Genomic DNA, 21,449 nt, shown 5'->3' on the forward strand with positions numbered 1-21,449 from the left:
AATATAGAAACATGACAAAAGTGAGTAGATAATACTCTATAGCTCATTTTTCCTTTGAAACTCTGTCCCAAGTAAATAATACTTAATACTTAAAATGTAAGTACCAATATTAATGTAAGATATGTTTATATAGAAACATGACAAAAGTGAGTAGATAATACTCTATAGCTCATTTTTCCTTTGAAACTCTGTCCCAAGTAAATAATACTTAATACTTAAAATGTAAGTACCAATATTAATGTAAGATATGTTTATAAAACAAATGATATTATACAAATGTGCATGGTTTCATAAATATACTGGTCTAATATTTGCGTATGGTTTTGCCCATAATATCAGCTATGAAGGATTGTTTGGATGCATATTACATCCAAACAGCCACAAAAATATTATATAAATTTTGTGGCTGTTTCCATTTGTTTTCTGTGTTTAATTCAAGATTGGGAAAAATTATCAAGAAAACAATTGAAAAATTGTACAGTTAAAGCAGGTGACTTATTATTATGCTCCAAAAAAAGTCATCTTCCAGAATCACAGCCTCCTTTTTCTTAAGATGGTCTGAGCTTGGTACCATGGAAACACAGCCATAAGAAGAAACAAATGCTGGAATATTTTATTTCAGTGCTGTCTGAACATTGTGCAGTGGATTATATATTGATGACAACCCTAGGTGTTTTCATTTACCTTTTTGCCCAGACTACCTGCACTTTCTGTTAAGTGATTTATAGACTTCAGTAAGACAGGGTAGTTTTACTCTAAGAATTTGCTTTTGAAAATAATGTATGGCAGTTTGTTCAGAATTAGAATTCTGGACACTTTATCTTCAGTGTTATAGAGTCACAGAGCAATTCAGATCACGTGATCTTTGCACCTGTGCCTACTCACTTTCTTCTTCATCTTCGGCTTTGTATACATTCTGAAAACATTTCTTGTAAATCATCTCATTTTCCTCTGAAAGCTGCTCTTTTTTGTTGGCTGGAATCACAAGCCTTTTGTAGGGTGTCAAATGTAAATTTTTAGGCAAGCTGGATATTGAAGAGGATAATATACATGGTCTTATTGTGCATCCAGGGACCAAGTAGCAGGTGTATGAAAAATATTTTCATCTCTCTTTCCCTAATTTCTCCTTGATGCCCAGATTTAAACAAGATAATGCTGTTTCTTTAATTGTTTTAAAAATGTAAGCCATTTGCATTAGAAAATTTAATAATTAATTGATAATTCCCTGTTTGGGTACACTATAATGAAAGCTATAGGAAATAAGAGAAGCATGCCATTTCTTGGAGGAGGTCACTATAAAACCTGCGTGTTAAGGGTATCAACTTAAATGTAAAGAGAATTCAAAGGCATAAAATGCCACACTTAATATTGGAAGCTTCAAGAACATATTAAGAGAAATAGTAGTATGTATAATAGATCTTAAACAATGAATTTAAGGATTTGCACTGGTAGGAATAGTAGGAAATTATATGGGCAAATGCTTAGAAAATACAAGGCATGTACAAAACCTAATAATTAACAGAATTTGGAGCATGGAGTTCAGACAGAATTTCATAATCACAGATGAAAATGAACGGGAGAAGGAAGGTCATATTGTAGAAATCCTTAAATGCTAGCCTACGAAATAGTTATTTAATTTTCTATGTAATAAGGAAACACTACAAGTTTTTATTTAAAAAAATGTTAACATGATTATGGCCACACTTTAGGAAAACTGGTATAACAGAATTAAGTATAATGAATTGAAACAGGCAAATGAGTAAAGCATAGAGACGAATTAAAAGGCTAGTATACTAGCCTGGGCAAAAGATAATTAGAACCTGAAGTAGGTAATATAATAACAAGAATGGAGACAAGAGGATGAATGTGAGAAAATTGTTTAATGCAACGCTACAGATTTTAAAACTAATTAGATGTGAGGGGTGAGGATCCGGGCAGGAGTTGAAGACTGAGGTTTTTAGGCAGGTTGCCCCTCAAAATGGCGGTGCCATTAACTGAAATAGAGAAGCCAGGAGAGAACTGTTACAGAAGAAAGATAATTTATTTTTCAAATAGGTTTAAATTGATAGAACATATCTGTCTGAATGGAAATATGCAAATAGCTACAGGAAATGGAAATCTGAAAATTGCAGGAGCAGATGAAGGAAGAGATATGTTAATAAGTGAATTAAAGTTGGATAAGATTTCCCAGGCTAATGTTATCCAAGGCAAGCATATAGAAAGAAGGAAAGATGGGACTTTATGCTGGGAAGGAAGAAAAAGTAGAGCCAAGGCAGGAGCAGTCAGAAGAAAGGGAACCCAGGTGGCACTGCCATTGATTGACACCAAGAGAGAGAGGAGCAGTGAATAGCATCAATTGCTGCTCTCACAAGGGAGACCCAATGAATATGGTGGCAATTGACTATTGTGATTGAGCAAATGAATGGGCTTGCTGCCTGAAGCACAGAGAAGCCAGTAACTTTGGCACTGGTATTTGAGAAAAGAAAGGCTTTATTGCAAAATTGGTTAGCAAGGAGACAAGAGTTAGGTTCAACTGTCTTTCTAATTTGGGATATGGGGCAAGTTTCAAGGGATCAGAAGGCAAGAGAAAGGACTGAGAAATGATGGCTTGGCAAAGTCTGATTGGAGAGTTTCAAGTGTGATCACTTACGTTAAGGTATATTAAGGCAGATATTAGCCGTGGATCTTCTGGGCCAATGGACCCCTCATTTTTGAAGAGTTCCAGCGTTCAGTTTCTGGTTTTGTCCCAGTCTTGTTGTTTCAAGGGGAGGAATAGTTGGTTCCTGGTGTTGTTAGAGGTCAAAGTTTTTCTGTTGAACATGCTTGGGCTGTAGCCCAAGCTACATGACTTGCAGTTTTTGGCTCCGTGCACCTAAAAGGTAACTTGACATTTTGTTATCAACATGGTAGCCCAGTCTGGGTTGCTCCTGTGGTTGTACTCTAAGAGTCACTGATGAGTTTTGAGCATCAATAGGGAAAGCAGAATTTGCATTTACATTTTAAAGAAATTTCAAGAATGAAATGATGGCATACCACCATGATTAGTTTGCAGAATCAATATCAGAGTGTTTTCATTTTTGTTTCATTGTTGTTTTACATGATTTGTATAATTTGAGTAAATTTTTATGCAAAAGACCCTGAAAGAATCAAAATATCCAATTAAAATGGCAAGTTCAGTGACTTTCAAATTTTACTGATTGCACCCACTGTAAGAAAGACTTTTTTACATCATAAGTCAGAAACACACAAAAACTTGTGTGTAGATATCTAAATATAAGCATTATAGACCATACCATTTATTTAATTTTATTATTTTACATTTTTAGAAAAAAATTTCAGTCAAAACCTACTGAATGGATTTCATGAGTCACTAATATCACAACCTAAGGCTTGGGACAGATTAGGCTAATTAATAAAGTGAAGATCTATATATGGTGAGAAGAGAAGAATCAAAATGTGAAGTAAAGAAACCAGCCAGGGCAAAGAAAAGAGGCACTTTTCCCCAAGATAAAAACAGTTTCTAAGGAATAGATGGAGGAGGCCGAGATATCTCAAATTTGTGACTTCAATCTGTGCAGTCAGTGAAAAATATGGAGGCGTGATGAGTGACTACTGACTCATTTCCACGGCATTAGTTCAAGTCCTCGTGATATCGTACCAAAACAAATATGGTAGACGTTTAACTCTTATGTCACAGTGCCAGTGCTCACATACCTTAGAAGTTTCCACTGCCTTCCCAAGGAAAGATCGGACTCTTGGCTGAGAATTAGAAACCTCTGCAATCTGACTACCTTTCCAGGCTGCACGCCCTCAACTCCATTCTACATGATACCAAGCTTGGCGTTTCTTGCATTTATCTAAACATCATTAGCAGTTTGCTCTTGCTATTCACTGAGACAATCCCTGTGAAATCTAACTTACTTTTAAAGGCATTTTTCAGACCCCACCTCTGCCACAAAAACCTATCCATAGCATAGCATGCATTTTGTACATTTTGTATACAACATGTTTTACTTCACGTTGTTATTTCAATCATTCTTTCAGAAGATGAACCATTTACTAAGCATATACTTCATCCCAACACTATGAATAAAAGATAAAAGATGTGTCCTGTCCTATAAGTGTACATATCTGTCTCTTATACTGAATTGTAAATTTCTTGCAGGTCACCATAATATGTTATTTATTTCTTTATTCAGGCAAAAGTTAATGAGGGCCCAACTCAATGCTCGGCATGGCTCTTCCTACTGGGGATACATAAGTGAACAAAATAGTCCATGCTTCCCAGCTTCTGGAGCTCATTTTTTTTATAGGAGAGTAAAATAAAGAAATAGATATATAATATAATATCAGACAATGACAAGTACTACCAGGAGAAATAAAGGAGCCTTAATGGATTTAGAGTGACTTAGATATGATTTTATGATAAGCTGGTCAATGATCTTCACAAATAGATGAGACTTGTGCAGAAATGTGCATGGTGGGAGCCATGTGAATACCTGCAGGAATAGCAGCGCCCTCAGAGAGAAAAGTTGATGCACTGGCCCAGAGACAGACACATACTTGGCCCATGCTTGGCAGACAACAAGAGACCAGGGTGGCAGGAACAGAGTGAATGAGAAGAGAGTGATAGGAAATGAAGTCAGCAAAGCTCTAATGAATATCTAAATGTCCTGAAGGCTAAAAATCTTCCAGTGGCAAGAGGTGACTTGGTACAGGATAATCCAGTGGTATTATTGATGAGAGTACCAGCAGCATTTGCTGATAGAAGATAGGTGAAGTGTGAGAGAGGAGACATGGTTGACACCATGGTTTTCAGCAGAGCAAATGGAAACATAGAGTGACCATTGACTGGGATGGGGAAAATTAGGGAAAGGTCTGGTGTATTTTTGAAGGGGGAGAAACTTAGTTTTAGATCTGTGAGGGTATGCGCAGTATTTAAAGCCCTTAGGACTAAGTGAGATCATTTAGAAGAGAGAGGAGAAGGGAGCAGAAATCAGAAAACTGAATTGTGAAGCAGGTTAGGAGATCAAGGACATGCCATAGATCCAGCAAAGGAAACCAAAAAGGAACAACCAGGAAACTGGGGTCACAACCAGAAGGAAGTGGCTTCCAAAAAGCTCATTTATCTCTGCAATGTCCTTAGGAAACAATACAGAGAGCAAACTCTGTGAATTTAAAAATTCTGTTGAGGGGAGTTGGAATTAGCAGCCAGAGGAAATGTAAAAGATGGTCACCATGAGAAAAGCACGAGGATTTCTGAGCAGCGCTGCAGACAAAACAAGAATTGAGAACAGATAAGGGAGTTGTGAACAGAAAGAATAAACTCAAGCTTCAAATGAGATGGAATTCCTACTCCCTCCAGAAAACCTTTTATGTGATATAAGGAAACAGTGCAATCCACTATAATACCATAATTTGAAAAAAATTATTTCAACTTTTCAAGAATTACTACATTCCTGTACAATACTTTAAACATTTTATTTGTTTATTGACATTTTGTTATTTTACTATAGCGAAATGTAATTTGATCATACTAGCTCTTTAGAACTGCACTGGAAATATCTAAAATCTGGTTTTTAGAGCCCATGTATGTATAAGAGTGTGTGCGTGTGTGCGTGTGTGCATTTGCATGTTTGTGAATGTGTGAGGCACAGATGCACTCAGTATTAGGCTTAAAATTAATGAGCTAAAAATTTGGCAGAGTGTGTCAATTATAAGTTTATTTTTTGTGAAGGCAAAAAGAAATTCGTTGGATAACGAGTTTGTGAGTAGATCAATTTGTTCACATATTTTGCAAAAGTTGGAGTTTATTACTCATGCATGTACTATTGATTTAATGTATTACAAGACAGTTAACGTTAGGTCCTAATAGATCCTAAACCTGACCAAAGGATCTGTGGGCCTGGCCTATAACTCTTATTGCTTGTTCAGCATCAACTGATTTAGTGAAGCAGCAAAAAGAAAACTGGTGTTTGCAGCATTAAGGTTCTGCCAGATAGATGTTTTTTCTTCCTGAGTTTCCAGCGCATCACTCAGTTTTACCTAATGGGAATGAAGCTGAGAGAAACTGTAACAACCCAAAACTACATGTTAATGTAGTTTAGTTTTCAAGACTTGTGAAGTCCATCTTTTATTGAATAAGATCATTAGAAATCCTGGAGCAAGACAGACTGCCTGTGGTCTGCCAGCATTGTACTAGAAACATCGGGGAAGTTATACAAGATCTAATTATTAGAAAAGACCATAAAACAGTCATTCTCATAGAAAAAGCTTTCCCTTCTTCTCTCCTCACACTAAATCACATTGCTTTGTGTTCAAAGTAAAATGTAGTTTGAAATCTGGATGTAAATTAGAAAAGATACTCTTTTATCCCAAGTGAAACATTTATTCACACTTCATGTGTTGAAGCACCAGTGCCCATTTGGGCTGAGTTTTCAGGAAAAAGAAATTATATAGATTTTATGCCCCTTTTTTTTTCAACCTAAAAGATATTAAGTAATAGCTATTCCACTATCAGACAAATATGCATAAATTCTAGTCTGGCTTTTCTTCTGATTAGTGAACAATAGGACAGTTTTGCTGGATGTTTAGTATATTCATAGCTGTCACCTCATTATTAAATTCCAGAATATTCACATGCTTTGTGTGATGCATTTTTAATCCATCGAAAACCAAACAATATATACTCAGTTAGTATTACTAATCATTTTTCATTGTGATGTCCTACCCTTAAATAAGAACTTCAGCAATAATTATAAAGATGCTCTTCATCGCCACCTAAAAGTATGTCCCAGTAACCTTGATAATGGATAGGAATACTTGATTTTATAAAATAAATGGAATAAAAAGTTTTTGCAATCCTTTTCCTTCTGATTCAGTTTCAGCCCCTCTTGTGTCGCAGAAGGCCTTGAAGACTACCGCTGCACAGCTTGTCCACGGGGGTATGAAGGCCAGTACTGTGAAAGGTACCGACAGTCCTGAAACGTACAGAGTAATGATACATAGAGATTATATGGTAAAGAGTCACAACAGGAAAATATTCATTATTTGAAGACCATCATTTTTTGCATATCCTCTAGTAGTTTAAATTATAATGCTTTCAAAACTACTTGTGTATGTTAGAATTTGTCCAAAGAAAGTTGTTTATGTCCACCGTATGTTTAGACTTTCTCAAAGATTCTAAGCTATTTCACAATTATCTAATTTATGCTTTAATATACATATAATTTTATACTTAAATATGTAATTTTATAAGAACAAATAAATCCATTTTCAAAAGCTTAGCAGTAGTTACTACTAATAAAAAACTGGCTACACTTTTCTTATTCTAATGCACTGGAAAATATTGCTTGAAAGTAACTGCATTCACGTCATTGCCCTGAGTACTATGACACTAGACCAGCAAGTGTATACATAACTCAAAAGATAAATAATATCAAGAATTTTTAATTAGTACCCCAACAATAAAATATTTGTCATTCAATTTTCCTTTCCAATAGCGAACAATATCAAGTGTTTTCTCCTACCATATTGCTTACAAAGTCTCATAATGCATGTATACAGCTGTTAAATTGAATTCTGAATGTAATCCAAATGGTAAATTAGGGAATACAATTCCAAACTGATTGCCTAGAATGGTTGCAATTAATATCTTCTAGATACATATTTTCTGTAAGATCAGTATCCTGTATATTCAAACTCGTCACCACCACTTTTAGTACATTTTAGGTATTATCTCTAATATAACAGAGAGTTACTGAAATTAACTACTAACATTATACACATGACAATTTTAACATAACTGATACCAATATAAAAGTTTAATAAAGATCTGTGGACTTCGCTCAACTCCAACAATTCACCTAGGTTCCATTTGCCTCATCTATAATGTCAGGAATCATTAATAGGCCACCTACTCTACACTAATATTGTGACAATAGTGTGTAAAGGACACTGTTGGTGCCCACCTAGGCACCTACACTGAAGCCTTCTCTCCAACAGAAGAGGCAGAAAGGACTGAGGACTTACCTCACCTTCCTGCAATGGCCCGTGACTAACCAGTATGAGAGTACGAAGTTCAGCTCTTTGGCACCTAAGTGGAACAAGTTTTAAGATTTTATTTTATGCTCCAGAGCACTCCATGGAATCAGACTGAGACTGGGACATCACCTGAAATCACACCTTTGCTTAGAGTCCTTCTTTTCCGTGTCCTGCTTTACCCACTCCTTTGCTAGATTCTCCTAGGAACACTTAAATGATAAGTTTCTTTGGAAATACAAACTAATACTAATTATCAGCACCTACTTAAGAGTTTTATTTTATATAACCAGTGATAACTGTATTAATAATGGCAATTAGTAACTAAGTAATTACATTTATGTTTTATAAATCCCAATGCAATTTTTATGTATTTGTAAAATATATTTCTAAATAAATCTGCATGTGGTAACTCTAAACATAATATCCAACAATAGCATATGTATAAAACGGTGGATTTACAATTTCCATGCCAACAGAAATTAGCAGCAATTAAGAAACTCACAGCCACACAAAATCTAAAAATATTTTCATTTGTTCTAAAGATATGTACATCATTTGGATATAGATATAGGTGATACAAGCACATACTTGTTAATATCCACCAGTGAGCTTTGGTATTTATGGTTAGGCTAATACTCATTTCCTGTACCTTTAAACACTGGTAGGATGGTGACTAACAGCATCACTGGACACCAAAAAGATTATCTACAGTAATTCATGAAAAAACTTTTTTATAGTATAGCTACATTTATACATTGTAGTTACCATTATCTATAAAAGCTTGTGTACAGAAAAGGCTAGAAGGGTATACTAAAATAACAAATTATTGTCTTAAAGCAGAATGATTACAGAAAATTTATTTTTTAATATCCAGTAATATTTAATCAATAAGAGCTGACAGTTTGTATAGCATATAGATGAGCAGGGTCATACAGCATCAAATGTGAGTGGCATAAACTGTTTTTCCAGTCCTCAAATGTTGTTACAGCTTTGCATTCATCATCTCTAACATATAAATAATCAGGTTATATTTCTCAGAAAAAAAATTGCTTTTATTCAGCTATTAAACCAAAGTTCTTGGTTAAATTTTTATTGTAACCTTCCAAATAAATTTGTTCCAGCACTGAGAGCTTCTTGAATTATTTAAATAATCTTTTGACCTGCCCAGACTGATCAGGTTAGGTCTAAAGCTGCTTAAATTTCTTGAGTTTCCCTGTAATACAGAAACCTCTCCCCATATTTTATTTTCAATACTCTTGTAATAATCTCTTTGAACATTTAATCAATCTGAATCTGCTTAGAATACAATTATTTTGCCTATAAATGTTAGGAAACCATTTAAGTGGACTTTAATGCTACTTTCATTGAATATTTGTAATTTTTCATTGAAAAGAAAATAATCAAAAACATAAATGTATAAAAGCCTAATGTCACAAATAGTTTTCTTCATGTTTTGCCTTTTCTAACCAGCACAGGATGAATTAACTTTCACAGTCAGCCATGCAGATTTCACAGTCTCAGGCTGCTAAAGATGGTCTATGATTATCTTGTCAGTATTTATAGTTTTTGGCCCCAATTTCCTACTGTCTCTCAACTTCCTTACATACTTGCCTGTTGAACAAAAATTCTAACTGTCGGTTATATTGACACTGACCATAATATATATAACTTGTTGTCCAATCTGGGACACTATATTAAAAACAGGAAGTGTTTATAGCAATTATGTCAAAACAACAGGTAATATGAAATTGTCCTGGGCAAACCAGAATGTCTGGCCCTGCTAGCAACATGTAAAGTTACCACTCCCAGTGTCATAACCCGGAGTGAAATACACTTAGGTGAATGGATGCATAGATAGGTGGAAGAACCAATTAATGGCTTGTGTTTAGGGTTCATCCAGTTGGATTCTCTTTGTAATTTTCAAAATCAGTTTTATATATTTTGTTTGCATATCATTAACCCACTTCCACAGATACACATGAAAACTCCATCTTGAGGAAGATATAGTAAAAAGAAAAGATGAATAAAATTAAATAGAAAACCTGAGTAGCCTATTGCCACTTAACTTGCCTCTTTTTCCTCATTAGTAAAATTAATGGGTTTTGTTCTTTGGTTATTTTGAGCTCTGAAATTCATGAGTATAGGAAAGCCCAGAAGTCAATATAGAATTTTATTCATCTCTAATTTTACAAGAGGACTTAACAGAAAAGTTTATGATCTAGAGCAGTGAAAACCTATGGCCCACAGGCCAAATTTGGCCCATTTTTTATTCTATATGGCACTCAGTTAAGAACTGTTGTTACAGGTACACATTTACAATCAATTTGATGATAAGAAGTACTAAATTATAATGCAAATGAAGGATAATTTCAAACCTCAGAAAGAATCCCATTCTTTCATTAGTAGACTGATATTATAAAATAATTTGACTCTATTATTATTATTATATTTTGAATTCCATCAACAAGAACAGCAGAATGCTTAAAAATTTTATTTCTTTTTCACTGCATAATCTGGATTTTTTCCTATGTCCGGCAAAGCCAACTATTTACTATCCAGCCCTTTACAGAAAAAGTTTACTGTTATATGGACTCTTGCTATCAGTTTTGTTTCATCAAAACGAAAGACCACACATACATACAACAACAATGTGGAGAAATGACTTGGACTTGCTATTAACCTCTTTTGCTTTGTCACTGTTTCAATTCAGGTGTGCCCCTGGCTATACTGGCAGTCCAAGCAGCCCGGGAGGCTCCTGCCAAGAATGTGAGTGTGATCCCTATGGCTCACTACCTGTGCCCTGTGACCCTGTCACGGGATTCTGCACGTGCCGACCCGGAGCCACGGGAAGGAAGTGTGACGGCTGCAAGCACTGGCATGCACGCGAGGGCAGGGAGTGTGTTTGTACGTATACTAACTTTGCTTTTTGTTTTGGAGGCCTCGATTCCATTTCTGTCTAATTTCCAGTGAGAAAGACTGACCCCCAATACATCTTTCTTTTTTGCAACGGCTAGTTCTACCTTCATTCTGACACTATCTATCCACCTTCTGCTGTTCACCTGCTGATTTTGTGTCCATCCTGCTGAGCCAAGAACAGCTGAGAAAATCCTCAGCATGCTTTAGTCAGTTCATTGAAAGACCTACAGTGAAGCTCCTATAGGCATTTTATTTTATTGTCCATCTCAGGGTTGCACTTTTGCTTCAAGTTGGCATTGCCTTTGTGACAGATTAAAGATCTGACTATATTAAAAATTTTAGAATCCTCCTCAATATGTAATTGACTTAAGCCTTGAGTGACAACTGATGTTTCTTTTCCCAGCTTTTACGAAAATCCATGGTCATACTGCTTCATAACTTCCTCTTGAACTACAAAACCTGTAAGCAGTAACAATGAAGTCAAGTATTTTTACTCATGTACAATAAATGGAGAGCAGTTTGCTCTCTTGCTGTCTCTCTTTTTTCTTACTGCTTCTGGATTCAGTAGTGCCATATTGAAAATACATTGAAATCAGCAGCTAAATATAATTCTTGGATCTTGCATACATTCAGATCCAAAATAGGTTATTTATAAATTTAAGGAAGGAGTGCTGTTCTATGGTATTCTTTTTCTTAAGGAAATTTACTTTAGCACCTTTTATTTAAACATTTACCTATTTTCATGTTATTTATGCATGTCAATATTTCTTGTTTTAGCATCTTGTTTGTGTCTATATCTTATTTATATTTTAAAGAGAAGAGTTTTTGTGTTCTAGTTTTGTAAGAGTTACCTCAGAAGCTAAAGCTAGATTAAAAAATACACTAAAAAGTTAAGACTGGTTGTTATTTGGGAAAATAGATTTCAAAATCATTTTTTCTTTGTATTTTAATTGTCTTTAATGAAAATGTATTACACTGAAAATAAATGTAAAGGTAGGTGGGAGGGGAGAGATTAAATGTACTATCAAATACTTTTCATATTGTCGTATTTAGTTAGTATATGCCCACTCATTCTTCCCAAGTATAATGATGTATTTTAATGATAATTAAAGAAGTAAACGGCTAAAGCATTTTATAATATTGCTTTCAAGTTAAATAAATTATTAACATGCACATAATTAACTAGATAATATATAGATATTCTTAATGTAAACATGAAACAGGCATTGAATTATTAATTATCACTTTTATTAATTATCCAGAAGGAAACTTGAAATAAAAAGATCATATCAATGTTAAGCACAAAAATTAAACAATACGGGAAGATAATATAATGAGATTATTTTTGGAACTTTTTTTTTAAAGAGAATTGGCATTCTGCCCATCAACAACAATTAAGTTGTCATTGTTATTGTTGACGATCTATACTTTTTTATCATTTTGAATACATTTATCATTAGAAATCTTAACTCATCTTTTCCCTGTCACATATGTGAGTTTCTAATCTCCACGTGTCCCATGTGATATTAACAAAAGGGCCAATCCTTCAGTTACAGAGCGCCACCAATTTTATGATGCCTGTTTGCTTTATTCTTGTCCTGCAAGGAGATGTATTTGCCGGGGTTATACGTGGTATTTAGTTCAGTTGCTGGACTAGCAGTGTTTATATTCTTTTAGAGGATTAAATAATAGCAATTTTTCTTCCAGGAAATATTATTAAATGATAAAATTGTTTTTGATAACTAGACCCTTTTTCTAAAGCACAATTAATTATCTTATAATTACACTGTATAGATTTTCCAAATACTGCTCTTAAGCATTAGTGATTTCCACTTAACTCTGGGAATGTTTTCTCTTCACCTTTCATTAAGTTAACTCTAAGAATTGTTACACAGAGTGTCTTTAGACTTTTTATCTTTTTTTCTGAAATTTCTCCAGTTATGGGAAAATATGCCATGATTCTACGATCTTAGCCTTTCCCAGGATTCAGTTTCTACTCCTAGTTCTGAAATGAGAGAAAATAAGACACCAAGTGAGGATGTAACTCTGACTTATTCTCAATTCTCCTTTCAATATATTTCTGTATCCTTAAGCAAAATTAATGTGAGAGACCAAAAAATGGATTCACCTGGTGCGTTCGATCTGCGGGACTTGGCTTAGCACATGTGGTGGAATTGTATAAGGCCTGGGGGTGAGAGTAAGGGAGGTGGCATGGCTCCAGCAAGAGAATTCATATGTAGTAAGAAAATGTCTGCAGTGCCTATTGTTAATATGGTTCTGACTACAGAAAATGAACCTTCTCCTATTACTCAGAATAAGTAAATACTCAGTATAGTAGCATGTATTGTACAAGAGTTAATTTTGCTTCTTTTAGTTACTTCACTGGGAAATATAATTTAGACTGGTCCACATCATGGATTTGTATAGAAAGAAATGCGTGATAAATGACCTAAGCCAGATCATTGCATTACCTCATATAATTTGCATATTGGTGAAAGGAATCTATGCACTCGCTATCAATTTAGATTAGGCTCTTATTTCACAAAGGATATAAAATTCTGCTGAAGAGATCAGGCAAAACAAAGCCAGTTCAGGAATTGTGAAAGCACTTCCCTTGACCACCAAGGTCCCTAAAAGGTATTTATAGCTTCCAGGGACAGTTACCAGTGAGTGGGCCCAGATTTTGCTGGATCCAAAGCGGATTTTTTTATAGCATACAGGCCTTTTATATGTTCATTTTCACTACTATCATAAAAAATTTACACAAATAATCTGTGTCCACATTAGGAACTATTTAGACATCACAGTCTTTCATAGTTAGTGACCTAAATTCAGCCCCACCATGCAGAGTCAGTTCCTGGGCATAACTAAGCAATTTATTCATCGTTAGATTCCAGGCATTCTCTAAAGTCCCTTTTACCACACAGGGGTTCATCATAATAGTAAATTTATTTAGAGGCTCACCTTGACTTACCATTTGCCCGGCACTACGTTAAGCATTTTATATGCGGTTCTTTTCATTCTTGTAACATTCCCATTCCTTGTCAATGTGTGATTAAAAAAAAAAAAAAAACCTGAATTTAGGTAGGTTCAGTCATTTCTTGGTGACTTTTCAATAGATCTGTGATTTGAACATGGGTCAGTCTTACAAATCTTATTTTCTTAATCTTTATGCTGGCTACTGATACAAAACAGAGAAAGCAAATGTGGCTTAGCCAATGTATTCAACACTAATGAATTCAGCCCTTTATTCATTTAATGCTTCTATGTTTAGAGCCCATTCTACCTAGATTAAAAATAAATATCAAATAAGCTAAAATTAAAAATGAGAAATGTTAAGTATATATAAGCCCAATAATGACATATTTTTTTCTGCTAACCTTTGAGACTCCTCTATGATTTAAAACATTGTGGCATTTATGGTAGATTCATTTTCATCAGAGATTGTCAAGTAGAGATTTTCTTCTATGTAGAAGAAAAGATATTAGCTGGGTGCCCAGATTAACTTCACAGGCTTTTTTTTTTTTCTAAAAGGAATTTTTTGGGACAGCTTTACAATGTTATGTATGTTGGTGAGTTCTAAAGAGATATTTTATTAATCTCCCAAATTAAGATTTCTTCTTTTTTTTTTTTTTGAGACAGAGTTTCACTCTTGTTGCCCAGGCTGGAGTGCAATGGTGAGATCTCAGCTCACTGCAACCTCTGCCTCCTGGGTTCAAGCAATTCTCCTGCCTCAGCCTCCCAAGTAGCTGGGACTACAAGCAAGCGCCGTCATGCCCAGCTAATTTTTATATTTTTAGTAGAGACGGAGTTTCACCGTGTTGACCAGGATGGTCTCAATCTCTTGACTTCATGATCCACCCGCCTCAGCCTCCCAAAGTGCTGGGATTATAGACATGAGCCATGCACCCAGCCCTAGATTTCTTCTTGATAAATTAATACAAACCCATCCTCCTCTTTCAACTCTCACTCATAGTTCACATGTCATTTTATAAAATGAGAACAACCAACCTGCCTTCAAGAAACTTAAAAATGAACAAAGAAACCATTATTTGCTTAACAGTAAAGTTTAGTATTGTGAAACACAAACTTGGATTTGTTCATATCCTATTTTCTGTAAACTCATATAAGTAACACAGCATAACTCATTTGATGTAAAATAGATTATGAGTGGCATAGTAAAATATATGACTCTCCTAGAGAACAGAAATTAAAATTAGTATCTGTTGGCAAGATATTACTTCATTAAAAGTGCCTGAAATAGCATTTTATAAATATCAAATTGATGTTGTGTATTTTTAATCACTGCACAGTAAGGTATTTGGGATATATCAGCTTTTATTATTTATAGTCACAATCTATTTCAATGCTAGCATATAGTTTTTTAAATAAAACATACACTTTGTTTGCCAATTTGCAAAGTGATCACAAAGTTTGTTTTCTACTTGCCACCTGAGATAAATGTGGTAATTTACCTTAACTCTGTAAAATAGGCAACTTCCAGCCACTTGGTGAAACCTGAAGTCTGAAGTTGTATCCTACTTTGATACTATTCCACAGAGACATAATCAACATTGTTGTTTTTAATAGCCAGTTGCCAAAAAAAGATCTGATCACAATAATGCAGAGACTATTATATCACCACTAGAACACTATTGTACATTTATAATCAAAGATGGTTACTAATGGCAGTTACTGCTCCCCATGTATGGGAACAGAAACAACATAGAATGTGGTTGTTACTGTAAGAAAAACAGGACTTTCCTAGTCTAAAAAATGATGATAAACATCAATTGATCTCCAGAGGCTGATTATTGATCTAAAACTTTGTTGTACCCGCTAAATGTCATCCTCTCTCTGCTCCTACTCACTGCTCCTCCAGTAAGTTCTTATTTAAAAGACAGCACGTATGTTATAGTTTTCTGTAACACTAAGCTATGTCATGTTTGCATCCAGGTGTCAGGCAATCTATATAAACATTTTCGGTTCACCTTGTGTGCACCTTCTACTCATTTGTTTTGTTAGTAAAAGATATTTGAGTTTCTTGTAGTCAACCTTAGCATTGGTCCAGGCTAACAATGTGTAGAATGGTGACTATCCCTGTGATTCTCGATGATTTTCCTAGTTGTTAGATATCAGTCTCAGTGGTTTGTATATTGTTAAGGAGGCTGTTCTGTTAGCAGATTAAGGAGTTGCACAGTTGCATTGTTGGTTAGAGAAAGCTGATCACTGTTGCCTTTGTTTTCAGCGAGTTTTATTTTAAGAGTAAACTAAACTCTACTTTGATTACAATTTCTACTCTGGCAAAGTCCAGGAGGTTTTATTGGCCTTGAAAGACAATAGAATCATGTAATCTCGGAGTTAGAAGTAATGATTAAACTGGTCTAGCCTTCTCTTTTTCTGTGACATCCCTGAAACAGATAGTATCCTAATGCAAGGAAGCATGGTGTTATGAACTGGCTACAGGAGGTTTGAATCCTAGCTTGCAATTTGTGTGACATTATTTAATTTCCTAAACTGCATTTTTATCTTCCATAAAATAGATGTAAAATACTACATACATGTATGTGAAGTATCTAAGCCTAATAGGTACTCAATAAATTCTAGGCATCGTTATCATCATTGTTATTATATGACCACTTTTTCCCCAAAGACCTGATATTTCGTGCAACTCATCAGTTTCTGATGAAATATTTTCTTTAGTTTAGGCTGACTTTCAGTTTTCTATTATTATCTCTAATTCTAGGGTCTTCAAGTCACTGAAAACCACTTTTATGGCCACCTTAAATTTATCTTTAATTCCTTCACATGCATTATTTATAAATTCTTAAACACCCTGGTTGTGACTATTTTTCTCATCTGTAAAATGAGGATATAAATGTACTTACCTCGTAGGATTTCTATAAATATTAAGTGAGATAATGATGGCAAAATGTAATACACTGCCTGTCATGTAGTGACTGTTGTGTAGATAAAAACTATTATCTCATTATTACTTATAGTATTTTCAAAGTTTCCATTAGGGTTTTGAAGGGCAACACCATCTTTAAACCATATTGTTTTTCATGTGTATTATATGTAGAATTGTATTTGATGTATACATATAACATATACATCATAACAGTCCATCAGCAAATTCATCAGTCTCAGCTGAAGCCTACAGCTTCCCTCTCTATTAAAAGAAATGAAAGGTTAAAAGGCATTCTTAATGATTCTAAAACCAAATTTTTATTTTAGAAGATATTTATTTTAAAGTAGAACAACTAAATGCATTTTAATAAGCCCTAAATGTATGCTAATGTAGAAGTTTCTTTTTGAAGGGGGTAAGGGAAAGTGAGAAATGTGAAAGTCAGATCCAGGGAACCATCAATGGCATTCATCTAGAAGAGTTAATTTAAAATACACACCTTAACATGTAATTTTATCTTTTGTTAAAAACGTTTATTTACTCATTTTATTCCTGTTTGATTAGAGCATAGAATTTATGCATTTCTAACTAAAATTCGTTAATAGCTTTGGCCCCTTCAAAAATACTCAGTGTCCTCATTTTAGCTTTAGCTTCTTTGGTTTGGATGCAGCCTGTGATTTTTTTTGTGACAGTAAGCCAGTAGTTATTATGCATGGGGAACCCTGTTAGAAATGCAATATTTTGTACTAATTACTAACAGAAAGATCTGTAATCCTGGCTGCATGATTTGCCCCTTACATGTGCCCAGCTATAACAATCTGAATTTAGTACTGCGTTTGTTAATATTAGACACAAATTTATCCTGACGCTTTTATAGGCAAAGCCTCAGAAACATTTAGTCATGTAAAATATAATCATGGTCTTGAAATATTTGCTTTTGCTCCTGTGCATTTTAGGCAGGATTTTACTTTGTAACCTTATCTGTACTGCTAAATTTGTAGAATGATTTGGAGAGGTTCTTTGAGGTCTTGATTGTAAGACAGGTGTTAATTTACACTGAGCCGTTACTGCACTTTATCAAAGAACAGTTGTTTACACAATGTGACTATTTCCCGTCACTACACGTTTTTCAGATCTTCCCTATTATGGTGAATTAAATTTGGTTTTAATTTGCATTCCATTTCCAATGTTTGTTACCAGACACTTTGGACTTTTTGAGGGCAAATAGAAGTAGCTTTGGTGTAAGTGAAATATTCTGTGTCAGAATAAAATAGGAAATCATTATGTAAAGGGCACATTTTCCCATGTGTTTACCTTATAACTTCATGAGCTAGACTTGTACAGAAGCTTTGAAAAAATTCCCATGGCTGTCATATTCATAAGTCTTTCTGACCCACTCAGACAGATGTTAGTATATTACTTGGAGCATACTGTAAAACTTACCTTTCACTTATGGAAATGTGTTTGTACTTTGTTCCTCAAAAAGCAAATACAGAGACCATAAGACATGGGATAATAATAAACCTTTGGACACAGAGACGTAAAATGGAATGTATGAGCCCTTGAAAGAGCAATTAAATACATTTTCATTTCAACAACTGAAGATGAGAAACCAAAACAGATGGGCAGGGGATAGAATAAATGAGAGAAAAATCAGTATTCATCATGCCTCTTGGCATTCTAGTGCACCAATTTACTCTGTAGCATATTACAGTACATCAGATCTGGTTCTGCCTTCCAGTCCCAGGTTTATTCTTATATGAAGTAAAAACTGAGAAAACGATAGGTACTTTCCCTGGAAATTTCTGGAACCATCTAGTAAGGAGTATCTAGCCATGCTATTATTAACAAACTGACTCAATTACTTCTTGGAAATAGGTAGATTACACTCTATAAATAAATTAAAGAATAATTTAGTGTTTGCTATCAAAGGCACACACTGCCCTAAAAAGCATGGGGAAACATCCTATTATCATTATTGAGTGTCTTTCAAGATCTTAGAGGTTGAAAAAGGAGCAAATTACTTGCTTACATCCTAAGAACATCTGCCAAAAATACATCTTCACTAGAAGTCAAGTGGAACTTTTAAAACAATGATCAACTTGGGCTTAGTTGGAAAGGAACCTTCCTATTCTTCTCAAGTCCTAGGAAAATTTAAATGGCTACTAATGCTTGTTTTTAACCTATGAATTTCAACTTGAGAGTCTCTGATCTGAATCACACTTGCAAAACTTGAAGAAGTGTATCAGTTATCTATTGTATCAGTTGTACATTCCAAAGTTTAGTAGCTTAAAACAACTAGTGTATACATCTTCATGGTTCTGTAGGTTGGCGATTTGGGCTGAGCTCAGTTGGACAGATCTTCCAATGTGATGCGTAGGCGCTCCCAGTGGCCTCAAGCCGAAGTTGGAGACTCAATTGCCCTTCCGTCTCTCACATTGCCTCCCTTCCTCAAGGAGGCTAGCCCGAGATTGATCTCAAGGCAGCAGAGGTCCAAGAGTGTGAAAGCAGAAACTGCAAAATTCACTATGTTCCTCTGCCACATTCTGTTGGTCAGAGTATGTTGCAAAGCCAACCCTTTCAAGGGAAAGGGAAATAGATTTCACCTCTTAATGGGAGGTGTGGCGAAGGAGTATTAACAGTAACATTTTTTTTTGAGAGGGTGTCTCGCTCTGTCACCCAGGCTGGAGTGCAGAGGCATGATCTAGGCTCACTGCAGCCTCTACCTCTCGGGTTCGAGAAATACTCCCACCTCAGACTCCTGCGTAGCTGGAACTACAGGCATATGCCAGCATACCTGGCTCATTTTTGTATTTTTAGTAGAAATGGGGTTTCACCATGTTGGCCAGGCTGGTCTCAAACTCCTGACCTCTCCCCATCTCAAGCCTCCCATAGTGGGAGTTGATCTGCCCATCAAAAGTCATCTGCCCGTCTCTGAGCCATTTTCCCTGGTTCAGAAACACTGGGGATGTGGACCAGCCCTCTGGGATTCCCGAAAGTCCTGCAGGTGATTCTGAGGCTCACTAAAGCTTGAGGACCAGACTGCAGAACTTTGTGTTTAGACATGGTCAATTTGGCACTTAATTGAGTTCGTGTTGTGTTTTCTGTAATTGTTTAATCTAGACAGGTGGGTTGAAGGTTTGCATTGAATGGGGCTATGAAGCCAAAATAGTCTCTTCTTTTTACTTGGTGTCCATGCAGTGCAAATTGTTTTTCATTCTGGCTAGGAGAAGAGTACGAGATACGGCCCTAGTTCCAGACTTCTGCTCTTGCCTCCAAATCCTCTTTGTTCACTCAGCTTGTAAAGCACCAGGAGCTTGCAAAATCCCTGCAGGTGACACTCTACAGTTGCAGGTGTCACCTGCAAGGAGCTGATTTATTAAAAGCCCTGCCAGGGCAGTTTAATCCCTGTGAAGTGATATTGTAACTCACCTCTAGCTGCTGTCCTATCAAAAAATCACCCTCCGTCCTCCTTCTCTTTGTTTACAAGCACCAGTTAATGGTTTTCTCTCCATTAAGCAGCTCAGGGGACCGCTATTTAGAGAACTAATTGAATTCTTGCCAAGTTTGGGCATGATCCAAAGCTGCTCCAATTCTCAGTATTTTCCATGCTGTGTATTTTCCTCTATTCTAACATGTGTATAGAATTGATACCTCTATCTGCAGAATGTAAGAAATTATAACTGTATACATGAGGGCATATTCTACATGTGGCAATTTCTGCTCCTTGGCAGGAAGATACACCTCACTACTCTGCAATGCAAAACTAAAAATATGCATGTTTTTTAAATCTGCCAAAAGAATCAATATATGTTAATTTTAGAAATTATACTACTATTTATGAGATTTATTCCATAATTAAGAGACAACAATCCATTTTTCTCTCCCCCAATTCTACCACCAATCCTGGCCCCTACCAGCAAATTTGATTAGTACCTCTTTGATGGCCAAAAATATTATAGTTAGTATATTAGTCCATTCTCACATTGCTATAAAGAAATGCCTCAGACTGGATTATTTATAAAGAAAAGAGGTTTAATTGGCTCATGGTTCCATCATGCTTCCAACAGGAAATATGGCTGGGGTGGCCTCAGGGAAATTTTACTTATGGCAGAAGGCAAAGCCAGAGCAGGCGTCTTCACATGGGCAGAGCAAGAGGAAGTGGGGCCTGGAGGTGGCACATACTTTTAAATAACCAGGTCTCATGAGAACTCTGTCAGGAGAACAGCACTAAGGGGATGGTGCTAAGCCATTAGAAACCACTCCAGTGATTCAACACCTCCCACCAGGCCTCATATCCACCATTGGGGATTACATTTCAACATGAGATTTGGATGAGCACACAGAGCCAAACCGTATCTGGTAGCATATTAACATTCTTAGCTACTTAAAGAATACAGTTTTTCTGGCCCTTAGGAATTATCTATAAGACTGAAAGAGGGTAATCATCAAAGTAGGGATTTGTGAGACTGCATCTAATCATGGGTAGCAAGAGACTGAGGGATAAAGAGGAAGAGTTGGCAAATAAATAAGTGAATAAATGTTATAAGAAAAAACACTACAAAAGAAAAGATTGTTTTTC

The 21,449-nt window shown here is 35.5% G+C and overlaps 1 protein-coding gene across 2 annotated transcripts in view; it reads left to right on the forward strand.

Annotated features, from left to right (window-relative positions):
- LAMA2 (laminin subunit alpha 2) overlaps nucleotides 1-21,449 on the forward strand; it is a 637,958-nt gene that overhangs the window by 465,608 nt on the left and 150,901 nt on the right. For both annotated transcript variants that reach the window (XM_054254427.2, XM_054254428.2), the window contains exons 31-32: nucleotides 6,882-6,968; nucleotides 10,754-10,947. In XM_054254427.2, coding sequence (XP_054110402.2) covers nucleotides 6,882-6,968; nucleotides 10,754-10,947 — 281 coding nt within the window. The remainder of the gene's footprint in view (nucleotides 1-6,881; nucleotides 6,969-10,753; nucleotides 10,948-21,449) is intronic.

The sequence above is a fragment of the Callithrix jacchus genome, chromosome 4, assembly GCF_049354715.1.
Source record: "Callithrix jacchus isolate 240 chromosome 4, calJac240_pri, whole genome shotgun sequence".
NCBI classification, from domain to species: Eukaryota; Metazoa; Chordata; class Mammalia; order Primates; family Cebidae; genus Callithrix; species Callithrix jacchus.